Below are 19,329 nucleotides of genomic sequence, written 5' to 3' on the forward strand. Positions count from 1 at the left end.
TCTCTTATGTGGGTCAGGAAAGGCTTCCTGGAACCTGAAGGATGAGTAAGAGTTAATGGCCCAGGGTGGGGGTAGATATTTCATGTCAGATGTAAAGGAAAATAACAAATACAAAGCAGGAGCCCTTCAAAGAGCTGAGCAAAGTTCAGTAGAAAGAGGCATGAGGAAGCTGGACAGCACTAAGCAGAAAGGGCCTTGTAACAGTTTGAACTCTATCCAAAGAGCAATGCGAAGCCAGAGAAGGGTTTAAGAAGATAACAGAATCACAGCTGCATTACTTAGCCCGGTATAACTGGTTCCAAATAATTCCAGACTTCTTCCAAACATCAAACTTAATATAGAGTAAATATCTGCTACCACAGAGTTATCTTCAAAATAATGTACTTGAAAGCTATAAAGATCATTCCAAAAGATAGGTATATATCTTTCCAAGGTGAGTGTTTTGAAGAGGACAACATTCATTTGAATGTGTAAGTCCTGCTATGCCTGTAAAATCAGCCACGGCTCACCTCATATACAAAGTTTCTTATTTTTATACATTTTGTAGGTGAGAAAATGTATATGACTATGGAAAGAAATGAGAAAAGATCATCCTAAAAGGTAAATATTGCACACTGTGGTAAATATTGGAGGTGCTCATTGGGGTACCTTCCAAAAAGCAGAGGTAAAATAGACTATTTTCAGAAATTAGCAAACAGAGATGCAAAGGCACCTGAAAGAGACACTGAGCCCTCAGGCCAATAAGACTGGACTATAACCAGTTAAAATACAAGAAAGAAATGTGTCGATACAAAAGGAGCATTTAGTCAGCTATGGAAGCACACAAAAAAGGAGGGACTCAAAGTGCCTGCTCTGTGTCAGATGCTTTACTAAGTGCTGGAGAAATAGCCAGTGAAAAACAAGCAAAAATCCCTGCTCTCATAGAGCTTACATTCTAGTATTGGCAATGCCCATTTCCAAAGGAGCAGGAGTCCTAAGCAACAGAATGCAAATATTTCTATCCCACGGTTGAGGCCATCCCTGTTATGAGATGCATGCATTAGGCTACATCAGCCTCATGACATTATCTCCTTCATTAGTGTAATTCCCCTAGTTCCGATTCCACACCCGTACAGCCTTATGATTGTGACATGGTTCCTATGTAGACTGCTCACAAGAAGAGAACTCATCTATCATACAGACTGTGTTCACTGCTTTAGCAATTCCTCACTAAATACAGATACAGGCCTCCTGCTCTGTAGACATCAGTCTCCTCAGCTTCCTTAATGCTTCTCTAGGAGCAAACTCGACCTGTCAATACAATTAGTTATCTGATCCTGCATGATTCAACACCAGACCACAGGCCAGCTTAAATTCACTGCCAATCTATGAGGCCTCATGGGAGACAGACTGACAATTTGGTCCCCTGGGACCCACCATGGCATGGCCATTTTTACACCTGGAATCACAGGATTGGAAGAAGATTCTCAGGCCGGCCACAAAACCCTAAAACTCCAGTGATAGACCACTAATTGTCTGAGCAACCCAGAGAAAAGTGTGGGATATCCAGTGATTAAAGAGCACCTCCTCAATTAGATGTGATCTTTCTTTTTACATGTGCCTTATTTTATATTTATTTGTCTTATCTTCACTACCAGATTTTAAGTTGTTTGAAAGTAGAGAATTTCATCGTAATTATTTTACCATCCACACTAGCTGCTCATACAATGACTGTTCATAATATTCAAATATCTGAAGTATCAGTGAATGAATGACTATTCAGCCAATCATATATAAATGACATTTTATGCCTAGAATCTGATCTACAGCATAAAGAAGACATAAACTTACTATTTTCTTGGACTCTGGCCACAAATCCCATTAAAGGTAACTGAGGAGTTACCTGTAGGATGGAGGGAGGAGGAGCAAGAGATACTGCAAAAACAAAAAGGTGCGGAGGGTAAGGGGTAAGGGCAAGTTACATTAAACGGAAAGGGTAACACAATAAAACAAACATATAAGGAGGGAAACCGCTATGCATAAACATTTTACAAGCTATCTTAAGGATCCTCTTTTGAGGGATAACTCATTAACACACAAAACAAAGTATTAGGGAAGTTTTAAAAACTTACAACAGGAAGCATTCATCATATACAGATCTATTCTTACATACAATGGCAAATTATCTTTTCATGTCAATAGCATGTCTTCTCAAAAAAAGAATTTCTTCAGATTACCATGAATAACTTGGTTTTCTGAATTTTACCTTGAAGGTTATAAGTTTAAATGTTCATCAACACAAGGGAAAAAACCATTACATGCCAACATCCTAATTTTATACTTTTCATTACTTCATTTAACAGGCAAAATTAATTGGTTTTCAGCCACTGATTAAACAAATATTCACTGACTTCCCACTAAGGTGCAAGCACTCTGCTAAGAGACCAACATCGAAACGGTTCTCTTCGAGTCAGGTCTGTGTCTTTACAATTTCTCACAGTCCCAATTCATGCCACCTACTCCAGGTACATTTTCTCCCTGAAGCTACAGAAAAATGCCAGCCTCATTCAAATCATTCCTCTCCCCCCAAAGCTATCTTTCCCTTTTAAACACCTGGTACAGCGCCTAGCACTAGTGAGCCTTCAACAAACGTCTGACGTAGATAAATACATAAATAAGCCAGGTACATGCCAAACAACTTCCCAAGATTAACTCTACAGTTATGGTTTCCTTCGGAATGGGTATACAGTATGGTGTGCATCTTCTTATAAAGACAGAACATCTTTATTAGCTTCAAATCACAGTGAAGACTAATAAAACTAAAAAGATGAGTAAGAGTCACTGCCCTCAAAAAGATCACATACTAGTTAGGAATGGAAGACAAAATAATAACCCTAACCCAACAACATCTGTAGCACTTCCCTGCAGGTGGTGGTGGTGATGGGTAGTGGAAGAGGCACTGGTGATGGTGTGGTGTCATGGTGGTGACGGAGAGGGCGGTCAGGGTTTGAGTAGGGGTGGGGCTACCCAGAAGTAACCTCTGAGCAGGTGCTTGAAGAAAAGGAGTTCGACAAGCAGACAGGCGTCGAGAAAGACAAGCCGAGAACCAAGTGAGGCAAAGGTTCTGAGGTATAAAATAGCATGACCAGCTCACAGAACCAGAAATATTTCCATATGGTTGGCATAAGATGCCCCAGAGAGAAAGTACAAAACCTGGAAAGATGAGCAGGTAGATATGCAATAGGTAAGAATCTTATATGTTAGGTGAAAGAGCGCTTAGTGGGAACACCTTGGACTTAAAGTCACCTAGCATCAAATCCCTGATTTGCTATTTCGCTGCTACTGGAACGGCAAGTTATTTTTTGAGCTTAATCCATAAATGTGAAATGAAAGAGGTAATGCAACCTACTTTACAGACTAACTGCAAAGATTTAAAAAAAAAAAAACCATGTATGCAGAAAGTCTAACCCAGGGCCTGACACACAAAAATCAAGGCAATAGAAGTGGAAAGAAAACGAGAGAACTTAGTACAGTGTGGACAAAAAGAGTATTTGGTATCTGAGGATTCAGGAAGCATATGAAGGAGTGAAACAGCTCAAGATGGTCTTAGATTTTTATCCTTCCTACCTATGAAGGTAGTGGTGCCATTAACCACATTAACCTTGGTGGGTAGTACAGGGAATGAAATGGGCTGGTGAATAGAAAAGTCAGGGAGAAATAATGAGATGTACGAAAGTAACTTAAAACATAAATATGGAAGGCAACTGGAAAGTCTGGGTTGAATCTGTGGGAAAAATCAAGAGGTACAGAGGGGGCAGTAATCAGTAAAGATAACGGTTGTGCCATGGGTAAGTGCAGGCAGAACATGTACTTATAATGGGCAGACAAGAGTTAAGCAGATAATCCTGAAGAATATCTCAGATTTAAGGGACAGAGTCACATAGCCCTAGAAATTGGTACCTTTCTTTAAAAGATACCTTGTGGTTATGTTTTTCCCTGAAGTCATACTTCTTGGTAGTAAACCCTTAAGCTGTGTGTCTGTGTCCCACTCTCAGAGGCTTGGAACAATTGCTGATATGTTCACAACACCCTGTGTTCCCAAACTTGGGGTAAGAAGACACAATGAACAGAGAAGGCGACAGAAACAAAGTAGATAAAACTGAGAGACAGCAGCAGACAAGCAACTGCACTAGAAAAGTGGAATATAAGATGATGAAATGTCCCTCTTCTGTTAGCACCCATCCCAACCTCCCCTGTAACAGAAAAGCAGGAAATTTCCCACTTCAGTCATTGTTTCTCATCAAAAAAAAAAAAAAAAGACCTTCTAGTACTCAGCTAAAAAAGAATGGTAAGGTACTTAACTTAGAACAGGGGTTTTGTAGGTAGGTTGAGTTTATTATTTTTTTAATGAATATATATATTTTTTTCTTTTCTTGTTTTGAAAGTGAAGGTCTGAAACTCCAGTGGTTTTTTTAAGAAGCCTAACAGCAGCCCAGGTAAAAAACCAGTCCCAGCTCTTCCTTAAACAGAATTACATCGTAACAAAACAAGTTAGATTTTTTTCAAAGCCAATCCAAGGCATGTTAAAAAATTCAGTTCCATATGGAGTTTACAAAGGTTGCCCCAAATTCTACTTTTTTTGCCCAGGGCAAACTTTTTACATCATGGTCCAAATTAATTTAGTTACCACAGCATTTTCTTTCTGGTCATGGAGATTTCATCAGAAAACCTGTGAACCAGAAGATCCTACTTTAGACTAGATTTATCTTCCTCAGAGTCGAACTGAAAATGAACTATTTTAGGAGAATTTAAGCAGGACTGTGATGTGACGAACTGTTTGCAATAATCAGTTCTAGTCTGAGGTATCTCATGAACAGGCAAGAGCAGAAAGTAACTATCAATTTGTTTCCACGCTATTTAGCTAAGATGATTCCTCACAAGACAAAACCCTTTCCCTATAATCACCGAAACGTCTCCAAACTTAGATTCAGTAATATTACGTTCAAACTACACAATAATGAAGTTAACGTGAAGAGAAAGGCTCAAGAAGAGACTGGAGTTTATAGAGAGATCTTAAGTAGAACTATAAGGACTATAGCTTACATTCACTCAGCAACACGGAGGTATACAAACTGTAAAAGGCTCTGCAAGCAAACCAAACTTAGAGGATGAGTCTGTGCTGATGAAATATACAGACTTCCTAAGTATGACCTTCCTGGTTATTTACAAAATCCTGGAGCATCTTCTTTGAGGTTAAAATGTACAAAGAGTTTTGAAGAAAAATTAGGCTTTTTTTTTTACTGCTTTATAAATACTCTAAGAAAATTAGACAAAATAACCACTCTAAATACTATTTCTAAAACCATTCAAGATATCACCTTTAGAGGCCATACATTTGACAGCCCATTCAAGTTTAGTTGCAAATATTTTACATTCCAGTGAGGGAAATAATTTAAGCAATTTATTTTTAAGAGTGAAATATTTTCTAAACATGGATAGTAACTTAGAACAAGGAGTATTTAAAAGTGAATCTAACTAATCATACTCAGTAAGGGAAGCTTTTTTGATGGAAAAGAATAGGGTTACCAAATAATTATCACTCCTGTAGTCTCAGAAGGGTTAAAAGAATTGGGCCATTTTTCTTATTCCTTTTCAAGTGAAAAAAAAACATCGTTTGACATTATGCCGAGAAAAAGTAGCAAATTAATCCACACAGTTTAAAAACATAACTTGTGTTTAATAATCGATGTAAAGGGTCTATTTGGTTTACTTGGTCATCTGAGAATATACTTAAACTTTTCGGGTTTTTCTAGCTTTTTTGTTCTCCCTAGAGTAAACATGCACTAACAAAAGCTAAAGATGCCTAAAATGAGGACTGGAAAACAGCTTCTTGATTGCTCTCTATACTTTGCTAAAGCCCCACCACACCTGTATTCTTCTGGAGATTTATGGTGATGCTGTAAGTTAGCTATCATTTAAAGAATATGCGTTATGGCTTTTCTTTTACAATATCACCAACCCAACATTGTTTTCTCACTGTGTCTTTTTAGTTGTTTTTTAATATCATTCAGGGAAGCCTGATATCTTCCCTGTGTAAAACACCATACTCATTCAGAAATTCCTCTTTCTCATATAACTATATACACTCACACTGCTTGGAACCAACATTCCACTTTATGAATTAGATTTTTTTAGTCTTTGTTGTAAGAAAATATGAGTAGTAGGGGGCTTCCCTGGTGGCACAGTGGTTGGGAGTCTGCCTGCCAATGAGGGGGGCGCGGGTTCGGGCCCTGGTCCGGGAGGATCCCACATGCCGCGGAGCGGCTGGGCTCGTGCACCACAGCTGCCGAGCCTGTGCTCTGGAGCCCGTGGGCCACAACTACTGGGCCTGTGCGCCTGGAGCCCATTCTCTGCAGCGAGGGGGGCCACCGCGGTCAGAGGCCCGCGCACCGCAACAGGGAGTGGCCCCCACTCCCCGCAACTAGAGAAGGACCGCGCGCGGCGGCGAAGACCCAATGCAGCCAGGGATAAATAAAATAAATAAATTTTAAAAAAAGAAAATATAAGTAGTAAAATGTAAGATATCTTTTACCAAAGGCCTTAGTACTTAAACACCATATTACTGATTCCTTACTGTTAAGGACTGAATGTTTATATCTCCCCAAAATTCATATGAAATCCTAACCTCCAATGTGATGGTATTAGAAGGTGGGGCCTTTGGGAGGTGATTAGCTCATGAGGGTGGAGCCCAAATGAATGGAATTAGTGCCCTTATAAAAGAACTCCAGAGACCGAATTAAACTTAAAAGCTTTTGCACAGCAAAGGAAACCATAAACAAAACAAAAAGACAACCTACTAAGTGGGAGAAAATATTTGCAAATGACATGACCAATAAGGAATTAATATCCAACACATATAAACAGCTCATACAACTCGACATCAAAAAAACAACCCGATTAAAAAATGGACAGAAGAACTGAAAGGACATTTTTCGAAAGAGGAAATGAAGATGGCCAACAGACACATGAAATGATGCTCAACATCACTAATCATCAGGGAAATAAAAGTCAAAACCACCATGAGATATCACCTCACACCTGTCAGAATGGCTGTCATCAAAAAGAACACAAATAACAAATGCTGGTGAGCATGTGGAGAAAAGGGAACCCTTGCACACTGTTGGTGGGGATGTAAATTGGTGCAGCCACTGTGGAAAACAGTACTGAGATTTCTCAAAAAACTAAAAACAGAACCACCATATGACCCAGCAATTCCACTCATGGGTATATATCTGAAAAACCCCCCAACAATTTGAAAAGATACATGCACCCCAATGTTCACAGCAGCATTATTTACAATTGCCAAGATATGGAAACAACCTAAGTGTTCATCAACAGATGAATGGATTAAGAGGATGTACACACACACACTGTAATACTACTCAGTCATAAAAAAGAACAAAATGGATTTGCAGCAACATGGATGTACTTGGAGGGCATGATGTTAAGTGAAATAAGTCACACAGAGAAAGACAAATACTGTATGATATCACTTATATGTGGAACCTAAAAAATACAACAAACTAGTGAATATAACAAAAAAGAAGCAGGCTCACAGTATACGTATAGAGAACAAACTAGTGGTTACCAGTGAAGGGGGGGCAATATGGGGCAGGGGGGAGTAGGAGGTATAAACTATTGGGTGAAAGACAGGCTCAAGGATGCACAATATTATGCAACATGGGGAATAGAGCCAATATTTTGTAATAATTGTAAAATGGAAAGTAACCTTTAAAAATTATATTTAAAATTTTTTTAAAAGGCATTGCCAAACAAACAAACAAACCATGGAGAGTTTTCTCTCTTTTTCCACCATGTGAGGATACAACAAGACAGCAGTCTACAACCTCAGGAGGGTCCTCACCAGAACTCAGCCATGCTGGCATGCTGATCTCTGACTTTCAGCCTCCAGAACTGTGAGAAATAAATCTCTGCTGTTTATAAGCTACCCAGTCTATGGTACTTTGTTATAGCAGCCCAAACTAAGACACTTACCAAACTAGGTTAATGTATGTAAATGTACATGTACAAATACATATGCATATTCTTCTTTACCACCAAGGTGCTTCATGTTTATATTGAAAGTAAAGACTGTTAAAACTTGTGATTAGCCCTATTTGTTTCAATGACACTCCTTGCTGATGACAAGATGAATGATAAACTAGTATTCCTATTTCTTTGGCTGGATTAGATTAAGAAACAATGAGAACCAAATAGGATTCATTTTATGTTCTAAATGAAGTGTTCCTTTCATTAACTTGCTTCTGAAATAATCTCATTAGAAAACAATTATTGTGCTCTTAGGACTTGGCACTACGCAGCGGGTGCTCCTTATTTTAATTCCTATGTTATAACGTCATTTCAAACTCAAACCAAATATAGTAGCAGTGCTGTTAGATTTACAGCTCACAGAAAACCTCACTGAATTTACAGTCACATGAATCCCAGCCTGTCAGCTCACTTCCTCAGAAGCACAAATCCATGTCAAGCCTCCAGCTGCAAAAAATATGCTCATAAAACACAAATCTGGGATCACTGTTAAACCAGGGAATTAGCTACTTGAGAAAGCACAACAAATTTTCTCATTTTAAATATGAAAAAACAAGGACCACTGTAAGACCAGTGGTAATAATACAAGAGACTTACATAATAATCTAATGCAAATAAAATGAAAGTGCATCTAACAGCCTTCGAATACTGGCTTACAAAGCATTAAGAGTGTTGCAAGAAGAACTTTTCAAAGAACATAATTTAGTTAAAATTTTTTTTTAGTTTAGAAAAAAGCACTCTGATTATTCAACTGAGTTGTAGCCAGCCTCTTTAAACAGTTACCAAATCCCCGGAGAAGAAAGGCAGAACTTAATTGAGAGAAGTACATGAAAACAAACTAACTAAATTGCCTCACACATTATGCTGAAGGCTCAACAATGGAATATTACTCAGCCATAAAAAGAAATGAAATTGAGCTATTTGTAATGAGGTGGATGGACCTAGAGTCTGTCATACAGAGTGAAGTAAGTCAGAAAGAGAAAGACAAATACCATATGCTAACACATATATATGGAATTTAAGAAAAAAAAATGTCATGAAGAACCTAGGGGTAAGACAGGAATAAAGACACAGACCTACTAGAGAATGGACTTGAGGATATGGGGAGGGGGAAGGGTAAGCTGTGACAAAGCGAGAGAGAGGCATGGACATATATACACTACCAAACGTAAGGTAGATAGCAAGTGGGAAGCAGCCGCATAGCACAGGGAGATCAGCTAGGTGCTTTGTGACCACCTAGAGGGGTGGGATAGGGAGGGTGGGAGGGAGGGAGACGCAAGAGGGAAGAGATATGGGAACAGATGTATAGGTATAACTGATTCACTTTGTTATAAAGCAGAAACTAACACACCATTGTAAAGCAATTATACTCCAATAAAGATGTAAAAAAAAAAAAAATCTCAATTCACTTTATACTTCCCATGAGTGTGAAAAATACTTTCATTAACATCATTCTTAGAGTAGGTTATTTTTCTACTTTAACATATACTTTCAAGTATGTTAAAATCAGACTTACAAAGAAGTATTAAAATATGTACTTAAAACACATTTAAATAAATAGCCTTCAAATAAATTCCACCAAGAGGTGGAATTTTTAATCAGGGTTTTCATAAGACCAGTATTTTGGTATGTACATGTATACAGCATGAAATACCCTTGTATATACTTTCTGAATATCATGTACACTTGGTCCCAAGCTGTAACAGTAAAGCATCTCTCAGCTCCATTACAGAATTGCCCCATTTTGGACTGACACCATTCTTTCAAAACTCTATTTAAGGGTAAGGAAGGGCATAAGGGTCATGAGAAATAATTGTCAAGACTTCCAAGAGGGTCAGGGAGAGAGCTTATCTTCAGCAGAGCTATGAACAGGCCATATCTAACAAATTAAAATTTAAAAATAAAATATTCATTTAAGTACAAAATAGCACCTGTACAAATATGGGTTTGGAACACATGATTTAAAAGTAGAATGTGAGAAAAGACAGGCATATTTGTCAAAATGGAGCTCAAAATGAGTTAAAAAGAATGGCACACCCAAAATCATTAAGTGTGGTCAAAGACAGCAGTGAGATAGATAGATATATGTATAACCGAATCACTTTAGTGTATATCTGAAACCAACACAACATTGTAAATCAACTATACTTCAGTAAAACAAAATTTAAAAACAAACAAGAGAAGAATAACCCCCCAAATTTTAAGGTTATAGATTTTAATTTGGTCACAGTTAACTACTAGGAAAAGAGAAACTACTCCTTTTTAAGACTCATAATGTGATCGCTGGGTAAAACAATGCACATGTATATTTCTCAAATTAAATAACCTAATGTAAATTTTTTAAAAAAGAAGTCTATTTCCATATAGGCAGATGGTAATCACACTACAGTGTGCACTGGTTAGACTATATAGTCATTTATGGTATTTAATTTACAAGAGGAACCCAAAACAATGAGGGGATCTGAATAAAGTTAACAAGAGATTCATTTCACATTCAACAAGTAGTTACTGAGCACTATTCCCAGGATATAACAGATTAAAAAACTGACAAGGTCTCAGGTTCTCATGCACTTTACATTACAATGTTGGCATCCTCCATCCCACCCTCCTACCCTTGGGAGGGTAAGAGAAAGACTTTTTTTAATATGAAGGTAGGTAGGATAGGATAGTACAATGGAAATAACATGGAACTTTGAGTCAGATGACCTAAATTCAAATCCTAACTTGATTATCACCTCAGCCTGTTTCCTCACCTGTAAAATACAGATGAAAACGATCACATGATTATAAGAATCAAATGCTATAAAAAATATAAAAGCATTCTTTAAGCTCTGTTTATGTAAGAGGAGGATCAAATTTCTTCTGCAAGATTTCAAAGGATATAACAAGGTTTCACCAAAAGGTAGACAGATTTCAGCTCCATACAATTCAGGGCTCATCCAAGATGGAATGGGCTGTCCCCTAATATTACAGGTGATCACACATGGGCTTACTGGCCTCTTGGCAAAAATCCAGAAAAACACAGTAAGTTCACGTAACATGTCCACAGTAGTCACAGAGTATAATATCTGCTCTTACCCTCTCTGGGGAAGAAGCAAAACAAATGATTATGTTTAGTATTAAATATGGGCCAGATTAGTTCTTCTGTATGCATGATGCAGCTGAAAGGTGACTGTTATATCTGGATCAGTCTGTCCAAGTCCCAGTTTTTCCATTATAGGTTTGGTAGGAGAATTGAAAAAGATAGTATAACTAACTGCCCACCATAAAGCAGCTTCAAAAATGTCATTTCCCTTTTCCTTTGCCACTTATAAACTCTGTTCATGTATGCTCAACTTTCATTATTTGCTATTCATAGAGCAAGGGTATCTGATTAAATAAGAAGGAAATACTGTTCAGCAAATATTATTTTAAAAAACAAATAATCACTAACACATTAAAAAAGATTCCGTTCAAAAAAATTAAGTTTGGGGCTTCCCTGGTGGTGCAGTGGTTGAGAGTCTACCTGCCAATGCAGGGTACACGGGTTCGAGCCCTGGTCTGGGAGGATCCCATGTGCCACGGAGCAACTAGGCCCGTGAGCCACAACTACTGAGCCTGCGCGTCTGGAGCCTGTGCTCTGCAACAAGAGAGGCCGCGACAGTGAGAGGACCGCGCACCGTGATGAAGAGTGGCCCCCGCTTGCCGCAACTAGAGAAAGCCCTCACACAGAAACGAAGACCCAACACAGCCAAAATTAAATAAATAAATAAATAAATTTAAAACTGTTAAAAAAAAATTAAGTTCTGCAACTTTATATGAAACCATGTTGACTTTTAAAAAGAGAACTGGAAAATACAGTATTAGCAACCTTGTATTCATTCTTCCACTCATTCAACAAATAGTACTAACCACCTACCATGTACTAGTCATTCGCAATTAAAGGTTTTTTTCTGTGTAATTGAAGATTTTTAATTAGATATATTCCACAGACTGCAAAAGAAAATCTAACCTGGGTTCTGGCTATAAAAAGGTCCTCCGTTCATCTGATTCTGAAGGCTTGTTTGTGAAGTTATGGAAGGAGGGCGCCTGTAGGGCAAAGAGCCCCCTATTGTTGGGGGAGTATGGCGAGTGGCAGGTCTATTCATGCTGTAGAACTGAACAGGATGACCTGGAAAAGGGACAGAACATAAATTTGTCACTAAAAGAAAATTATCTCAGACAATGAAATACTTTAGGTACAATGCCTGAATCTTAATAAGATTATTAAAAATAACAATATTTAGCTAATTTAATTGCCATCTGACAAATATTAATGCAAGGTGACAGTTATTTCTCAGTTAACAGTATATCCAAGTGCAAAAGCAGCAAAGTAGGTAAATAAAATTATGATTAGGTTTGGAAAAGCTATATCTAAATAGATTACTAATTAATATTATGATTTTATTAAATTAGTAATTTGATAGGGTTTCAAAATCATCACAATTAAAATTTATGGGGGGCTTCCCTGGTGGCGCAGTGGTTAAGAATCCTCCTGCCAATGCAGGGGACAGGGGTTCGAGCCCTGGTCCAGGAAGATCCCACATACATGCCGTGGAGCAACTAAGCCCATGCGCCACAACTACTGAGCCTGTGCTCTAGAGCCCGCGAGCCACAACTACTGAGCCCACGTGCCACAACTACTGAAGCCCGCATGCCTAGAGCCCGTGGCTCTGCAACAAGAGAAGCCACGACAATGAGAAGCCCATGCACTGCAACGTAGAGCAGCCCCCGCTTGCTGCAACTAGAGAAAGCCCACGCACAGCAACGAAGACCGAACACAGTCAAAAATAAAAACAAATTTGAAAAAGAAAATAATAAAATAAAATAAAATTTATTGCTCACTTCCTCCAAAAAAACACCAGCAATTAAACACTGAAAACTAAACTCAACAAGATGAGAAAAACGTTTAGAAAAGAAAAAGAAAAAATGTTTGACACACAGTTTTATTCCAAAATAATAATAATAGTAATAAATTTAAGGTAGCAAGCCAATTTGTTTAAAGGAAATAATAAAATATTTCAGCAAAAGGTCAAGTGACATAATTCCAAATCACATTTTTCAATCAAAAATATCCTTCTCTAAACTTAGATTATTTTGTCTTAAAATTAGAGTTTAACAAATTTACAATTATGAAAAAAAGCTAAGACACAAAAAGTGTTGTCAAAAATATCTAATTTTTAGTATGATCCTGAACGTGTTCATATTTATCAGCAATTTCATACATTTTGCTCTCTGAGAGCACTTCAACAACTAAGGCCAACAGAAGACACTCTTTCCTAATCCATCCAATTGCCTAGTTCAATCCAGTTCCTAAATTTTATCTTGACTCCAATTCTGCTTAAAATCATTAGCTAAGGGCCTACTGTACAGACAGACCAAGTACTAGAGCACCCATGAGAGAGCAGGCAAGAAAAGAGAAGGGGGAGGAATGGGGGAAGGGGAAGAGTGAGGGAGAGAAGAGGAGGGAAGAGAAAGGTGAGCGGAAGAAAAGGAGGAGGGGAGGGGAAAGGAGAGGAGAAAGGACAAGGGAAGAAGGGAAGGGAAGAGGCGAAAAGAGAAAAACACAACAATTTTTCTTCTTTTCCATGATTGTAAAATGGTTTTACGTGACTAAAACTGATCTTCAGGAACTGTTAAATTATCAAACTTGGATTCATATGGATACTCATATAAAGAATATTACAGAAGCACTCAAGAGCTGCTATAGGATTTACTCTTCATACATACGACAGTATCAAAACCTAAAACTCAATTCTGTTGTATAAAAATCTTGAGTAGTCAAGCTCAAGCACAATCCACGGTCAATTTATACAGCCATGATAAAAATGTAAAAGCATGTAAACTAATAAGCTATTTTTTAGAAGGTATATTTTGTCATTTGAATCACACATTGCTGGCATTTTAGGCATTAGTCTGTAACACCCTAATACAAACCTAGAATAATCAAGTTAAAAACTCTGATATTTAACACCATTATGAATTTTATATAGTTAGATCCAGTCTAAAACCTCCCATGTTATAAGCCATCAGTGATCCAAAGACACTACATAATCAAGACTCTATTCAAACCATTAATGAAGCATTTATTTTGCTTTGAGCTGAAAAACAAAACTATAGTTTAATTACCATAGACCTAACTATAAAAACCTGAAACTAAAAACTTCTAGAAGAAAACAAGACAAAAATCTTTTGTGACCTTGTGTAAGATAAAGAGTTTGTAAACACAACACTAAAAGCACAATCCCCAAAAGAAAAAAGAAAAAAAAAAGAGCAATGAACGAGACCATCAAAATAAAGAACTTCTGCTCTTTAAAAGACACCATTAAGAGAATGAAAAAGTAAGTCACAAAATGGAAGAAAATATTTGCAAATCACACAATTAATAAAAGGCATATTCAGAATATAAAAGGACTCAATAAGAAAACAAACAACCCAATTAAAAAGGTGTGTGAGGGGAAGCAAAAACATTTGAACAGACATTTCACCAAAGAAGATGGCAAATGAGTACATGAAAAGATGTTCTACATCATTATTCATTGGGGAAATGTCAATCAAAACCACATGAGAAACTATTATACACCTATGAGAATAGCTAAATTAAATATACATATATATATGTGTGTGTGTGTATATATGTATATAATGACAACACCATGTGCTAACAAGTACGCAGAGCAACTGGAAGTCTCACACACTGCTGGTGGGCATGCAAAATTGTACAAGCACTTTGGAAAACAATTATGCAATTTCTTACAAAGTTAAGCATTCACTTACCAGACAACCCAGCAATCCTACTCCCTAGGTGTTTACCCAAATGAAATGAAAGCCTATGCTCACACAAAAGTCTGTGTGTGAAGGTATTTGGCAGTTTTTTCACAATCACCCAAAACTGGAAATAAATCCAAATGTCCCTCAATTGGGAAAGGGATAAACAAACTCTGGTAAATCCATTCAATAGAACACTACTCAGTAATAAAAAGGAACAAAACATGTAATAATGCATAAATCTCAAATGCACTGTGCCAAAAAGCCAGACCCAAAAGGTTACGTTACATATGCTTCCATTTATGGTATTTTTACAAAGGCAAACTTTAGAAGAAAAAAAAAACAGATCAAGAGGTTGCCAGGGGCTAAGAATGAAATGAGTGAAATGGAAGGACTGCCTACAAAGGGGGCTTGGAGGAAATCTGGGGATGATAGGACTGTTCTATACCTTGACTGTAGCTGTGGTTATATCACTGTATACATTTGTCAAAACTCACATGAGTCCATACTAGAAAGGGTGAATTTTACTGTATATAAATTATACCTTAATAAAAAAGTATTTGGTGGGTGATTCAAAGATACTACATAAAAGAGATTATATTGATATAAGTTGTTAATAAGGCATTTACTTTGCCTTTTGTTAAAAAACTGTAATTATTCACTCATACAACAAATGTTGATTCAGTGCAGACTAGGAACCAGCACCTGTTATTAAATTATAATTTAATTACTAAAATGTTAACTCTAGGTGAGGGTGATTTGTCCTTTCTGGGCCTACAACTGATTTCAAGATGTATTCCTTACTCTACTGATGCAGGAGCATAACAAGATTTCTATATTTAACTAGCTAGAGTGGCCTAACAGAGTGGTATGTAGATCAAAGGACAGCTCATGTTTACATACACCCACTGCAGAAAGCTTTTCTTAAAAAGTGCTGTTACAGAAGCTATGCCATAAAACACCATCCAAAATGAATGGATTAACATGGATTTTTAAGATGTCTTTTAAAACACTTAAACACCTAGATACAGCAGCAGCACTGCACATATGTTCTATGAAGTACCTTATTAACCAGCTAAGGTGATGTGTGTCCAAACACATACATTTTTATAGTAGATAAGAACTTGTTTACTAAACCAGCATCACTATTAACTTTGAAAATATACTTTGTAGCAATTGAGCCTTTTTCTCCTTAGCCATGAAAACAAACTTTAGGTAGCAATTTTAAAACAGTAAAACACCAGTCAATCTTAAATTACAAACAAACTTGAAATCCTTAAAAAGCCCCCTAACTATGTGTTTCCAGTGCTGCTATAATAAGCAACAAATTCTGTTATAACAGACTTGTACTTTCAAACTGTTATATCAAATATTTCCTATAAAATATACCTTAAAACTACTGTCATACTTTTCTTTTTATTAATGACATAACCTGTAACAAAGAATACTTCTAATAACAACTTCTCAAAACTGTATAGAAGGGACTTCCCGGAGGTTCAGTGGTTAAGACTCTGTGCTCCCAATGCAGGAGGCATGGGTTCAATCCTTGATCAGGGAACTAAGATCCCACATGCCCAACGGCACAGCCACAAAAAAAATAAAATAAAATAACTGTAGAGAAGACAGCTCCATACTAAATTTGCAAATCTCTAGTAAATAAAATTCAAGCAATAAAAAATGTGTATTTGTGCTATTCTACTAGAAAAATGAGAAACCTTACCCTGATTCCCTCAGGAAATTCTATTCTTCGGTCACATGCCATTTTCTAGTTAGCACATTATTCTTCAGATTTTTTTTTAATACAAACCACAAACAAACAAAAATCATAAAGCCAGAGTTCCAAGTAAGAGAAGAGCCAGACAATTGGATCTGCCTGCCAAAGAATAAACCAATACTCACCTGTAGGGGGAGTGGAAGAAACAACAGGGGGAGTTGGAGAAGTGAAGCCATCAGCAAGGGTCTGGGCACCCCCAGCGGCAGTGTCTGGGGCAGTGGAGGGAGGGACAGTAGCAGGAAGAGGGGCAGGGGCAGATGCAGAAGTAGCAGGAAGGGGAGGAGTACCAGCAGAGCCAGCAGGGGCTGAGGGGAAAGAGGAGTAAGAGGCAGCATTAATGAGGCAGTTCCATCAGGCAGGATTAGAAACGGCATTAGAGAACTTAATGTTAGCTACTCGGTGCTTATCAATAACCAAAGAATAGAAGAGAGTGTTAAAAAAAAAAGAATGAGCTTATTATGTTAAAGGATTATTAAGGTTTGCAGCAAATAATTCAAGATGCTAAGGGTAATGTACAGGATTTTAAATTCATTAAAAGCATTCCTTTTTACCTGATACCCACTACTCTAGAAGAAAAGTGCTCCCTTTATATTGTTATTTTTAACATTCTGTAAATATTGATAGTATACAAAATGAAACACAACACACTACAAAATGACAGTATTCCATTTTGAAGTATACAAATCAGAAAATAAAAATATTTCAGACATAAATATCAGGTAAAAAAGAATTTAGAAAAATAACTCTTTTTCATGATTTTTAAAAAGGTATTATCTATTTGTTATTATAAGTAAGTTAAATATGTAATATTCTATCCTTACGTCTTTTCTGTCATGTTTTTAAAACTAAATTTTAACTTTGTGTCCTCAGATTAAACAAGTACATTTTTCTGTTTCAGACAAAAGAGGGTAGCATTTCAGTGACTATCAAGTTCTCAGAGTCCATGAGATTGAACTGTCAAAATTATATCTGCTCAATCCTTTGCTACCAATATGGTTCTCACACTGAGACCCCACTGTGCCCAAAGGCATGCACTGTCATAACACCAGCTGGAATTAAACACGTAACTCATTCCGGTGAAACCTCAACTCAAAGCACCAACTACGCCACAGCACCAAAGACACAAACCCAAATAACAGAGAAGTACGTGAACATAAACTCACAAATCATTTGGTTAAAAATAACAAACGCATAAAGATTTTTCAGCATTTACAGAGTCTTCGAGGGAAAAAAACCCTGATTATGAAGAAAGCCCAGTGTAATTAAATCAGAAATTGAATCCAAACTCAGCAAGCAAGGTGAAGATGAAGCACAATTCATGTTTTACCTGGAAAGACACTGGGAGGAGAAGGTGTAGGAACAGCAATGGGGACTCCCACACTCCCACTTCCACTGTTCTCCCGACTGCTGCTCCGACTACTAGGGTGGCTTCCTCCGCTACTCCCGCTGCTGCTAAAGAAACAGAAGCCACCAAAACATGAGTATTGATATACAGCAAGATACCGCCAGCATTTTCCAGAATTTTCTGAAATGAATACAGCTACAAAATGATAATTCAAAAGCCCTCCACTTAAAAGATGAATTTCTTAATAAAGTAAGGAAAAGAGCTGAGTTCAAGAAACTTGTTTTGGCTACCTTTTAATAAGCATGTATTAAAGAAACTGAGAAAGAAAAAAAATTCTCCATAAACATAGTGATAAATCATGGGGCTTGACACATAAAAATAATATTACTTTCTCTTATTCCAGTTTAATGGCTGTCTGAAGAAACCTCTTTTATAATAAAAAGTTTTCCTAAACAAATTATTTGATTAATTTTATTTGTAATGATATCATGATATACTATCCCATATTTAATGTTTTATTGCATATAGTTTTTCATCTGTAAAGTTCCACCAAAAAACAACTTGAAATTTCCCACATCTGGTCAATTATTTTTTTCAGGTCAACAATAACTATTAATCTTGCAGAGAAATCTGCACTTTGAGATGACTGTTCTCTTTCAACTTCCTGGCTGCTCAAAGTTGCATCACAACATGAGAAGAGAGAGGTAGAATCAGATGAGGTTTGGGGGAGCAGAGTGAGGAAAAGAACTTAGTGCTTGGAAAATGAGAGAGATTTAACTGAAGTTATCTGAACAAATTATGGTACTATGACCATCACATTTTGCGCTGAGGTAGAGAAAATACCTGTAAGTTCGATTTCTTTGATTCACAGAAGCTGTCCTCACAGGGCTCTGCTGCGAGGGAGCCATAGTACGGGCTGGGCTAGGTACGTAATCATTTGGTACCACTGGAGGGCGCACTGGCTCCAGTGTGCGATAGGGGGAGTGCCGCCTACAAAAAGAAGAGCGTATGTATTGTGTGATTAGCAAGTTTCGGCACAATCAATTCAGAGCTGCCAGTAGTGAAATACAGTTTGTACTCGGAGGTAGTAGAACGTGTTTTAATAAAACCCAGCTACCAATTTCAGTCTTCCCTTAAGTATCACTTCTCCATTAGGGTTTTGATGCATATTGTTGTATTTTAGTCTCCAACTTCATTTCCCTCTGCTAATGCGATTTTGTTCATTCATTCTGAGAGCACGAAGATTCTACTACCAGATAAGCCAATGTTTCCCAGACTCTCTTCTTAGATGAGTTCAAATTATTTTAGTGCCATGTCAAATTCCCCCAACTGCACT

At 37.3% G+C, this 19,329-nt stretch overlaps 1 protein-coding gene across 50 annotated transcripts in view; it reads right to left on the minus strand.

Annotated features, from left to right (window-relative positions):
* ABI2 (abl interactor 2) overlaps window positions 1-19,329 on the minus strand; it is a 102,042-nt gene that overhangs the window by 13,389 nt on the left and 69,324 nt on the right. For 8 of the 50 annotated variants that reach the window (XM_060301977.1, XM_060301974.1, XM_060301973.1 and 5 more), the window contains 5 exons: window positions 18,837-18,983; window positions 17,976-18,100; window positions 16,774-16,953; window positions 12,080-12,238; window positions 1,831-1,914 (listed from right to left, as the gene is read on the minus strand). In XM_060301977.1, the coding sequence (XP_060157960.1) occupies window positions 1,831-1,914; window positions 12,080-12,238; window positions 16,774-16,953; window positions 17,976-18,100; window positions 18,837-18,983 (695 nt within the window). The remainder of the gene's footprint in view (window positions 1-1,830; window positions 1,915-12,079; window positions 12,239-16,773; window positions 16,954-17,975; window positions 18,101-18,836; window positions 18,984-19,329) is intronic. The other 42 variants (XM_060301991.1, XM_060302017.2, XM_030854146.3 and 39 more) reach the window with 15 other exon arrangements.

The sequence above is a fragment of the Globicephala melas genome, chromosome 7, assembly GCF_963455315.2.
Source record: "Globicephala melas chromosome 7, mGloMel1.2, whole genome shotgun sequence".
In the NCBI taxonomy this organism is placed as follows: domain Eukaryota; kingdom Metazoa; phylum Chordata; class Mammalia; order Artiodactyla; family Delphinidae; genus Globicephala; species Globicephala melas.